The sequence below is a fragment of the Monopterus albus genome, unplaced genomic scaffold (genome assembly GCF_001952655.1).
Source record: "Monopterus albus unplaced genomic scaffold, M_albus_1.0 scaffold286.1, whole genome shotgun sequence".
Classification (NCBI taxonomy): Eukaryota; Metazoa; Chordata; class Actinopteri; order Synbranchiformes; family Synbranchidae; genus Monopterus; species Monopterus albus.
This window is the reverse complement of record NW_018128166.1, coordinates 181,232-193,031: the sequence shown is the minus strand read 5'-3', so window position 1 is coordinate 193,031 and position 11,800 is coordinate 181,232. Positions and strand designations below refer to the sequence as shown.

The 11,800-nt window shown below is 40.7% G+C and overlaps 1 protein-coding gene across 1 annotated transcript in view; it reads right to left on the bottom strand.

Annotated features, from left to right (window-relative positions):
- The window catches only part of stk32c (serine/threonine kinase 32C), a 205,064-nt gene that overhangs the window by 54,177 nt on the left and 139,087 nt on the right, over positions 1 to 11,800 (bottom strand). Inside the window, exon 4 of the mRNA XM_020622672.1 lies at positions 6,829 to 7,002. Coding sequence (XP_020478328.1) covers positions 6,829 to 7,002 — 174 coding nt within the window. The remainder of the gene's footprint in view (positions 1 to 6,828; positions 7,003 to 11,800) is intronic.

The window sequence follows — 11,800 nt, the reverse complement described above, 5'->3', positions numbered from 1 at the left end:
CTCGGCGTGCTGGTCATGGGTCCTGGATTCTGGTTCCGAGGACGGGTCACTAGTCGGTCATACCGCAGGAACACGATGTCTCCCCTCGCCCTGGCCTCCCTTAACCTCGGCATCAACTCCCTTCTTCTCTTCCTCACAGACTCGGTGTAATCTTCATTTATATAAATATTAGATCCTTTAAGCTTCTTTGCTTGTTGCAGTATGTGTGCCTTATCTTTCTCTTTCATCAACTTTACCATCACCGCCCTCTGTCCCCGATCAGAAGGTTTCCCGACTCTGTGAGCCCGCTCCATCTCAATTTCTTGATGAATTTGCAGTTTATCCTTTAATATTTCTTCACCTGGCATTCGGCATCCATCCAGCTTTCTCCAGCTGACTCCTTGATTCCCTCGAAGATCAGGTTTTTTTCTCTTGGACTGTACTTCCAAATGCTCCATTTTATCCGTTATGGCTATTAGACTATCACAAGTTTTGTAGACATCATCCCTTGTTTCCTTGGTTTGTATTTTCTGTTCACCCATGGCTGCTTTAATCACATCCACATCTTGCTGGGTAAACTGCAAACTTGTTTTTATCTTCTGTATTTCTCTGGTCATGTCGTCGAGTCTCTTGTTATTTGTCTCCATAAGTAGTTGCACAAATCTTTGAAGTTATCTTGTTGTTGGCTCAACAGTGCGGTGTACATCTGCTTCTGCTGATCCAGAACATCTCTGTTACTTGCGCCGCTGAAATATAATCCTCTTCTGCTTCAACCTCGTCATTTGCATCTGATTTATTAGCTCTTTTGCCTCTTGGAGGCATTTTAATAGTTGTAGAATTTGTTCAAAGACTTGAAAAATGTAGAAGATATGAAAAATCGTAGAACAGACAAGAGGAGCAGTAAAGACGTCTGCTTTCGCTTGCAACCCGGAAGTTTTTGATCTGATACACCTCTCTGTATTAACAGGCTATGTTCCGCAGGCTTTTAAGATTGCTGTAATTAAACCTCTACTTAAAAAGCCCACTCTTGACCCTGGTGTTCTAGCTAATTATAGACCAATATCCAATCTTGTTTACTTCTAAAATCCTTGAAAAAGCAGTTGCAAAGCAGTTATGTGACCACTTTTACAAGAATGATTTGTTTGAGGATTTTCAGTTAGGATTTAGAGAAAACTGCACACTTAACTGTACAGAAACTGCATTGGTGAAAGTCACCAATGATTTCCTCCTAGCCTCAGACAAAAGGACTTGTCTCCATATTTGTCGTCTCAGTGCTGCTTTTGACACTACTGATCACAGCATCTTACTACAGAGACTTGAACATGTTATTGGGATTAAGGGAACAGCACTAAGTTGGTTCAAATATTACTCATCAGAAAGATTCCAATTTGTTCATGTTAATGATGAATCTTCCACACAGACTAAGTTGGTTCAAATCTTATTTGCCAGAAAGATTTCAATTTGTTCATGTTAATGACGAATGTTCCACACAAACTGAAGTTAGTCATGGCATTCCACGGAGCTCTGTGTTAGGTCCAATTCTCTTCAATTTATACATGCTCCCTTTAGGCAATATTATCAGGAAACACTGCATAAATTTCCATTGCTATGCAGATGATACTCAGTTATATTTAGCTATGAAGCCAGATGAATCCGATCAGTTGGTCAAACTTCAAGCATGTCTTAAAGACATAAAGGCCTGGATGACTTGTAATTTCTTACTTCTAAACTCTGACAAAACTGAAGTTATTGTACTTGGGCCTTACAAACCTTAGAAATCTGCTGTCTAACCATATAGTTACTCTAGATGACACTCTAGATGGAGGCTCTGGCCTCCATTACTGCTGTGAGGAACCTTGGAGTAATTTTTGACCAGGATATGTCTTTAAATCACACATAAACCAAGTCTCTAGACCTCCCTTCTTTCACCTGCACAATATTGCAAAAATTAGGAGCATCCTGTCTCAAAGTAATGCTGAAAAACTAGTCCATGCATTTGTTACTTCCAGCCTGGGCTACTGTAACTCTTTACTATCTGGATGTCCCAATAATTCCCTAAAAAGCCTCCAGTTAATCCAAAATGTTGAAACCAGAGCACTGACAGGAACTAGCAAGAGAGATCATATTTCTCTCGACTGACTCCCTGTAAAATCCAGCATAGATTTTAAAATCCTTCTCCTAACATACAAAGCCCTTAATGACAAGGCTCCATCATATCTTAAAGACCTCATAGTGCCTTATCATCCCAACAGAGCACTTAGCTCTCAGAGTGCAGATCTAGTTGTTGTTCCTAGAGTCCAAGGAGATAGAGTGGGAAGCAGGACCTTTAGCTATCAAGATCCTCTCCTATGGAACCAGCTCCCAGTTTCAGTTTGGGAGGCAGATGCCCTCTCTACCTTTAAGATTAGACTTTATACTTTCCTTTTTGATAAAGCTTATAGTTAGGGCTTGATCAGGTGACCCTGAGCCTTCCTTTAGTTATGAATAAATGAATGAATACTTTGTCATTATACGTAAATACAATGAAATTAGATTTGCCACATCTGACAAGTGCAAATATAAAAACAAAAAAATAAACTGTCCATTCTCCCAACCACCATGACCACATCCACAACCATACAGCCATAAATAGTTCACAATAGATATATTAAAATACTGATATCAATTTATTGCACATAGTTGGCAGCATTCAGAGTTCGGATTGCCCAGGGATAAAAGCTGCTATCAGCCTAGGCTGCCCCATGATGCTCTGCATTTTTCCCTTCCCCTCTCCTCCCCTCTGCTCCTGTCCTCTCTCTCCATGCATCTATATGCCACCATTATGCGTCACTAACTGTGTGTCTCCTCTCTCCTGTCATGTGTCCTCTCTCTCTCCCTGTACCTTTCTGCAGGTAGCCCTAGCTCTGGAGCTCTACATTTCTCATAAGCAGTCACCTGCCATTTCAAACCTGCCCAGTGCTTGATTGTTTGCTGTTGTGTTTGTTGTGTCTTGTTGCTTTCATTTCTTTTCTGTCTCCTCTATCCACTCACCCCAACCGGTCAAGGCAGAAGGCCGCCCACCAAGAGCCAGGGTCAGGTTTCTTCTGTTACAGGGAGTTTTTCCTCCTCCTTGTTGCGAATTGCTTGCTCAAGGGGGATTTGTTTGGTTTTCTTCTATAATAATAGTGATAATAGTAAGGCCTAGACCTTACTTTGTAAAATGTCCTGAGATGACTTTTGTTGTGATTTGGCACTATACACATACATTTGAATTGAATTGAATTTGAAAACAGAAGGTACATCTTGTAGTTTAAATAACACAACTAACACAATGTACTATCCTCTCCAGGGCACCATGCATTCCTCAGGACAGATAATGTAGTGCCATCTGACAGGATGTGACCCTAACTGTTAAGGTCAAAGTGAAAGCTGGTAAGATCTGTCAATACAGTAGCATGAAGGAGAGTGTAAAATATATATCTATCCTGAGAGACTTGAGTCCTGTTTACAGTCTGAAGACCTGCATATAATACTACAAATGCACAGAGTGTCATGATTCGGTTCCACTGCTTCCCGTCTGGCTTTTATTTTGACACTATTTCCTGTTTTGTTTCACCTTAGTTCTGGTCTTTTCTTTACATTCTTCATCACTCACATTAGTTTCACCTGTTTCATTATTATGTGCACCTGTTCACATCTCTATTTAGGCAGCGTCCTCATGGGAGGACGCTGCCAGATTGTTCTAGACCCCAGCTCTGACTTTCCAGCATTATATTCGGTTTTTGGTATTTGTGTTTCTGACTCGGACTGTTTTTTTGATTACCCTGTTCTGCCTTGCCCTCTTATTTCGGACTGCTTATGTGTATCGGCTTATCGGACATTCCCTACGGACTACGCACTTTGGATTCCCTTGGATGTACGTGTTTGCTGGCTCTGACCTGGGACCGATACTGACCGTGAGTTTTTGTTTCCACCGTGTCTTGTATGGTTTTGTTGTTTAGTTTTAGTTCTCTTAATAAAGAGACGGTTTTTGTTTAACACTTCCTCGTCTGGCCATTTAATTGAGTTCACAACACTTTTCGGCCGCATTACGCGCGCCGTTTCTGACACAGAGTAAAAATGCTCAAACAAAGAGGTAAAATTCACTGCAGTATTCCTTCAGGAATACAGAGGAGGTAATGATTTGTCATGATGTAAATAAAAGAGATCAAATTTTTACTTAAATTTACTTAATTTAATTCTGTTTATTTGGTGAGTATCAGCCTGACAAGGAATCATTACATTCATAAATGAATAATACTGCCACAAGCTGCAGAAGGAAAAAAAGACATAAAAAGCAGTTTAATACTTAAAGTTACACATACAACCTTGAGCTGATCTTCAGAGTTCTTTAAATAAAAAAAAAATCAATGCTTTGAACTGAAACTGAGGCTTAGTTTGAATAAATAAACATAATGATGTAATGAGCTGACACCTAATGCTTTGTGTGTTTTTGCAGAGCAGTGTAAGTGTATATTGTAAACATTTTAATTATGTCTACAGATCAGTCCACTCCCAGCACCTCATCAACCAACGGGGACCATTAACACCTCCGCCCCCAAATGTGCTGGAGCGCACACTCCGCAGCCAGGCACATCTGCTCTCAATCATCAGGGCAATACTTAAAATACAATTATTTTCTCTGAGCCTGAGGTTGAGTACTGCATATTTCCGGGTCCTCGCTCATTGTCTCTGATGGCTAGCCGTAACAATAATGGGTGTTGGAGGGTTTAATGTGTATTTTGTCTCTCTGATCTGTTACTTGGAAAGCACATCTGACATCACTATTTGATGATTTTAGCATTTTATTCAATGTACTGTAAAATGTGAACACCAAAAAAAAAAATAAAAATAAAAAAAAACTAGGAAAATGAAGGCTTCCAAAGACTGTTTCATATAAACAGATCAGTATGTCACAATTTGAAAAGTGAATATAAAAGTGAATATAATTTTAAGATAAAATTAAAGAGGATTAATCAATATTTGATAATGCCAAGTTTAGCTTGCGCATCATCAGCTGGGTAGCAACGGTTGATTTGCTGTGGCAACCCCTAACAGGAGCAGCCGAAATTAAAAGAAGAATCAATATTTGATATGAGCAATGGATCAAATGATTCTATTTAACAAAGCAACAAAGAAGTAACACCTGGCTGTGTAACACTTCCCAGGTCTATGTAGTGTTTTTTGTTCTTTTTTGCCTTTCAACTTGTTGTTGTTTTTAATAAAGGTAAACATTTTTTCATTTCCAGAGGTGGAGGTCTACAGTTGTATGACTTGAGACAGACTTAGGTCGCAAATTTGAAAACTTGATACATGCTTGACTAACATTGGAGAAAAACTCAACTTGACTTGATATTTATCCCTTGAGACTTGACTAACCCCTATTTTCCAACGGTACAATCTGTGGCGCAGAATGGCAGCTTCACAAAAGCCGGAGCTTCCCTATGCTGCTATTTCTACCAGGAGTGCCTTGTCGCAATTTAGAAGCGTCCCGGAACTGGTTTGGCATGTGGCCTCACTAAAAATAAGTTTTGAGTCTATTTTTGATGGACGCCACATCAAGCAGCACAGAGCAGATGAGACGAATAAGAATTCAGATGCGAATGATAGAGAATCTGGTTAATCTACAAAATAAAACACTAGGCTATGTAAATTGATTGGATGCACCCAATGTCGGCTTCTTCTCCTGCTGTGTTGCAAGTGTAACCGGCGGGTTGGTCACACCTACACAAGGAAAAGAAGAAAAGGAAGAGTTTTTCTGCTAGGCGCTGTATGTAAAATGTATAAATGAAATAATTATGAGGATTAATGCCTTTTTAATAACAACTATACATGGAAAATGGCAAAATGTGGAAGTCACAAAAGTCAGACAAACAAATGCTCTGCTTCATGTTCCACTTAGACTGGCTCTTGCTTTGGGGAAGACAGGATAAACACTACATCACAAAAGGCGTACCCAGTGGAAAACAGACATAAGACTTGAGACAGATGACTTGGAATTACTTTTTTGTAGATACTGAGAAACTGAGAAGCAATGTTTTGTTACTGAAACACAATTGGGTGATTTCTACTGACTGCAAAACAGGCAACCTACCAGAACATGACAGACCAGGAGAGGACAACTCACGATGCAGAATGCAGCTATGGAGGGGGCTTGTCCAAAAATAATAAAATTTGGATATGAGGATTATGTTGTCGATGACTGTAGTAAGTATGCAAACTCTCCACCACAAAAATCTGTGACACAACCACTACAGCAACTCACAAAAAGTATGTGTTTGTTAGCTAACTTATTGGCTGTTCAAACATTAGCTAGAAAGCTAAGGTTAAGTTTAAGCTGTTAGACTTGGCTTCAAATCAATTACACATTTTATTGAGAAGAGTATCTGACAGCCATGAAAGCCATGCCTTTTTTGTTTAACAGCTAAGGGATATATTATAACCTACAAATGCACAATTAATAATCAAAGGAGGTTTGTGAACGTTTCACTTAAATACATGATATTTCCATTGCATTATCAGGTCATCAGAATTTTGTAAGGCTTGAGTTGTGACTTGCTTGACTTAGGGACTGAATTCGACTTCCTTGATTTTCACCACAGTAACTTGGAATTTAATTGAGACTTGAAGGTTAATACTTCAGACCTGCTTGTGACCTGCAGATGTGTGACTCACTCCCACCTCTGGTCATTTCTTTCTAGGTGGTTGACAGTGAAGAAAGGATATACTGTACTAGGGATTGGCGTGTTTCTTTACAAATATACACAAAAGTCTTAGAAGCACTGGACACCTTGAACTGAAAAGAAAAGGGAAAGTAAGGTAAATTTGTACCTATGGATGATGTGCTGGCACTGCAGGTAGTCCAGCGCCAGTGTCATCTCACAGAGGTAGAGTTTGACAGCTTCCTCACTGAACTGAACATTTTGCTGCAGGTGATAGCGCAGGTCCCCTCCCAGCAGGAGGTCCACCACCATGAACATGTCCTCCTCATCCTGGAATGAGTACCTGGGACCAGGGGAGGAGAACACAGCACTCAGTCACTGCCCAGTTTGAAAAAGTATGAACATACTCTACAAACCAAGGCAAAGACTGAGCACACAAACAACACATACAGTATATGTTTTATAGAGGCTGTATGCTCCTGCATGCAGTACACATAGTACATCATAAGTGCAAAGCTTGCATGGTAAACATCCACACACACACATGCATGTTTAAAGAAACCCACACAAGGACAAACATGCAAAAAGCCACGTCTGTGTAGAACCACAGGAAAACATGCCCTCTTCACATTTCGTTCATCGCCTTGTACTTAATAAAATCACTTTGAATCTGTAACCTTTATGGATAATATACACTGTTTATGTATGCCAGTGTATGCTTGAGTTGGTTTCTCTATAAAATGCGAACAGTATTAGATTAGCACCCATAATTATCCTATAGTGGTTAGAAACAAACAAGGTACCAGAGGTAATATGTAATAGAATAGTAATAGTAATAGAATAGAATTTGCAGTAGTCATGTAAGGGTGAGCTAAGTGTTTATATAAGCTTAGAGAGATCTGTTTCTCTTCTCTGAAGTGTTTGGAGATGTTTGTGCATGGAGACCATGGGAACTATGCACTGATAGCTTGCTCAAACAAGAACATCTTGTCCTCCTTGTTTAATTTATGGGTAAACATCCAGAGCCATGGGAAGCTTAAAGTTGGCCATAACTTCAGCCTTATATGAACCGTTCATGTGCTCTGTTTATGTTCAGAAAAGGAAATGGGCACTGCAACCTAGAAGTTTCTGGAAGAAGCAGTGTAAAGCTGACTCAGGCTTAAGCAATAGGAGAGGATTCTACAGGAGGTGTAACAGGGAGAAGATAAAAAGTTAGAATAGCTGTGGGTTAAAAGGATGATGCTGCAGTAGAGTGTGCGCCTTCGAAAGGACAGACAAACAGGCAGAACCCGGCTGGGAGGGGACCGACTCTGGACTCAGAACTCTGACTGACTATACCTTGTGGCCACAATGACTGACTGACTGGTTGACAATTCTCTTATCTAATACTTTTGTTTATTTCCAGGCAGAGACAGTGATTCTGTTCTGCTGTTCTGTAACCAGATTGCTGAATTGTCTCATAAACTTATTGAATTGTTCAGTATTATTGTAATATTAAATAAGTATTGGAATTAGGATGATTTGCCTGAATGAATATAGTTTGTATCAGACCCTAACTACTACAATGCCAATAACGGAAGCAATGCAAAAACTGAGGAATTGTCAAACTAAAGCCTGGAAACAGCCTATGTTTGCTTGATGCAACTTTACTGAAGGCTGCTCGTGGTCCACTAAACATTTTTGTCAATCAGGCTTAGTAAACATGCAGATCAAATTAAAACACAGCCCCTCAGTTATCTGGGTGGGGATTTGAAACACTCCACAATTTCTGCCCCAGACACTGAACAAAACATTAAACCACAAAATGCTGTATTACAACCAAGTCTAATTTCTCATCTAGGAAAAATAAAGGCAGGATAATATCTTGCAGTAGAGGATGAAAAACAAACTGGGTCTTGATAATTTCTTCTATCAAACTTGGGTTATTGTACTTGCTACTGAGCCAGTTCCATTTTCACATGAATGCACCGATACTGTGGTGGTACTGCTTTTTTTAAAAATAGTTTTGGGTTTTTTCTGTATTGTGAGGCTTGGCTCTCAACACTCAGGGGGACATTCTGATTGGTTCTATTCAGGTGCAATTTCCTGCCTCTCTTTAAGTGAGAAATGGGGCTTGTGTTTGTGGCAGAGCTAAGATAATTCCATCTCATCCACACATTGGTGGTTCTGCCACAGAGAAAATAAACTCATTTGCGGTACTGTTGGGTCTTCCTCATCACATAGATTAATTGATGAAATGGCCTTGACTTTCATGTGATATGATAGATAATGGGCTGAAAGCACACTCTACCAACTCATTGAACACAAAACAACACACAGCATTTTCCCTGATGCATTAGATTATGAGCCTTTCCACTTAATTGGAAGAAAAAGAACTTCAAATACCAAGGTTCAGCTTTGCATCATCAAAGAAAAGTTTTGTCTTTTTCTCAGTACACACCCAGCCAGCACTGCTACAAGACACTCACTTGGAAACGACAGTAGACCCACCTATATCACACAGTAAACTGACCTGCCCCTTCAAAAATCAGCCACACTATTAAAATTTATAGCAGCTTCAACAGATGGCCAGTCCCAGGATGTTGTTTGACATCGGCAGGGATGCCTTCTGTCACCTTTTTATCACCTCATTGTCACAGCCTGATTCCCGGCATCCAGTTGACAGATGAGCTTTCTCTGAGGCGCCACTTGCTATTTTAGTGTTCCACAAAATGGTCTTCCCAGTCCACTATTGAAATATCTGGACTCCTAAGAGAGAGACTGCAGCGGCTTGGCCTGGTTGTCACTTCCTCCTTCGCTTCCCCTGAAGTGACAAGGAAATGTCAGATATATACTGACAGCCGGAGCATATGAAAGCTCCAGCACTGACAAGTCTTGTCACCTTTAAGGCTCTTGCCAAAGGTGGGACAGAGGAGAAACACAAACAATTTGATTCCTCAAAGGGAACACCTTGCTCCAAGTAAACAAATTTGACAGTCCTAAAAGTGCAATAAAGGACACATCTGGGAATACTGGTTAAAAAAGAGGAAAGAAAAGAGCACTTGTTTTGACAGATTTTTGGCACTTACATAACTCTCGATCATAATGGTCAGAGATTAAAGGTGTAAGAGGAGAGAAAGTGTGTTTCCTTATACTCACTGTTCCAAACAGGTATGGTTTATAAGGATTTGCAGTTCAAACCTTTGAGTGCAATAATAAACTGCCATGTGGAAAGGGCAGGACAGGATCTAGCTGCGACAGTCACTGTGACTTAGTGAGCAAGGTTACCTGGCTGGAATTAGTACAAGGAACAGGCTGAAATATTCAGGCCATAATGACAAATGAGCCCAGGGAGGCTGGGAGGAGACAGGGAAATAATAACAAGAGCCTGTGATTCTGTTGGCTTGAGTTGGTCTGCAAAGTTTCAGTGGCCTACATAAAGTTGATAATAGAGATGTGCTGGCTGGAGTTGGCTGTGTGACTCAGTCACAAGATAGTCACATTCTTCGCTGAGGATTTGTGCAACAGTAGCATGAGTGAATGCTGCCTCTCTTCTCAGCGACCTCCAACCAGTCACCTTAAGACATAACAATTCCACTGGCCTGTTTTCACAAGGTGCATTTTGAAAGCCATGTCCTAAAAAAAGTTCTTTAAAAGTATGTGGCAGCAAGCAAGCAAGATAATGATGCACAATGCCATATTAGAGAAACAGACTCGTGTGTATTTGGAAATGACTCCATATTTCTCCCTTTTATGAGAATGATTTAAGGCTAAGCCTCCTCACGGGGCTTGTTACAACTGCTGACTGGCTAATTTGTTCCACACTCTCCCAGGGCCTCATTCCATCCAGGTCTGAAATCAATATTCCTAATGGAGGCTGAACAGGACACAACATATCCATCCTCACTACTCCTCCTTTCTTGCTTTCTGACTATGATGAAGGGACAGCCAATAAAAAGAGAGCACTTCATCACATGTTCTCAGCCCTGTCTTGGTTATGAAACCTTTAAATTCCTTTAAGACAATCCCAAGAGACTGCATTGACAGTAAAGCTCCAACTCTTTGTGACAAGGCTCGATGCTCTGCAACTGTTTTCAGCAGCACTGTGGCAGTATCCATTTGGTCAGGATTCACTACTGAGCCCATAAGGAAAAGAGGTGATAGTGTATGAGAGTGATCTGTTGTGATGCAACTCTTAAGTAGAAATGTTTTTATAATGATGCACTATACTCTGTAGACCAGGGAATTGAATTTATTGCTATGCCTTAATGCTGGTTATTCTCTGCTTCTGGGTTGGGGGTGACCTCTGCACCTTCTGCATCTTCTCAAGTGTTGCAAACCCTTACAGGAATTTGTGTGGATTTGGTGTGTGCAGCATATGACAGTTACTGTAAACTTTCCTCCTCCAAGGTAATCCATAGTGTGCCCTCACCTCCTACACATCACATCTATGCAGCAAGGGAATGGTCACAGCAATTACTGTGGGCTGCATACTTGACATCCACCCTGTTTAAAGCTACCTTTACCCAGGTGGTGGGATTCAGTGTGGGTTTTCATACAGTTGCCTCCTAATGAATGTCTTCTGAAGATAAAGATGTAGCTGTTCAAAAGCACAGTAGAATTCAAGATGTCTCAAACACCTTGCTTCAAGACAAACGGTGTGTCATGTTTGCTCAGCGGCATTTCCCTCTCTCGCCTCCCTCTTTTGTTTTTTCAGCCTCTATTCACTCCACTTTGCACACGTGTCACATATTCCAGTGATTACACCAGCTGTATGTACTTAGTCCATCACCCTATTTAAGCCCAGTTCACTTACCTTTCCCTTGCCAGTTCATTGTTTGCTTCCAGGCCAACAACCTGCACCACCTTGATCTCTGTCTCTATATTGTTTTTTTTTATGTGTTACTAGTCACAGTCGTTTCTGGAATCTTGCCTTTTCCCAGTATCCACGCTACACCTCTCCAGTTCCTCCTGACCACCACTACCACGGATTACTTTCTCTGGACCATACGCCCAGCAGTGACGTGTGGTCAGGGGAGGCAGGTGAGGCAGAGCCTCCCCTGTCAATCTTGAAAAGAAAAAAAAATTAACCATAAAATATAATAAATGTTAATATTTGTCGGCTGGTGTGTGTTGTAGGCCCTTTTGCCGTTCGAATCCAA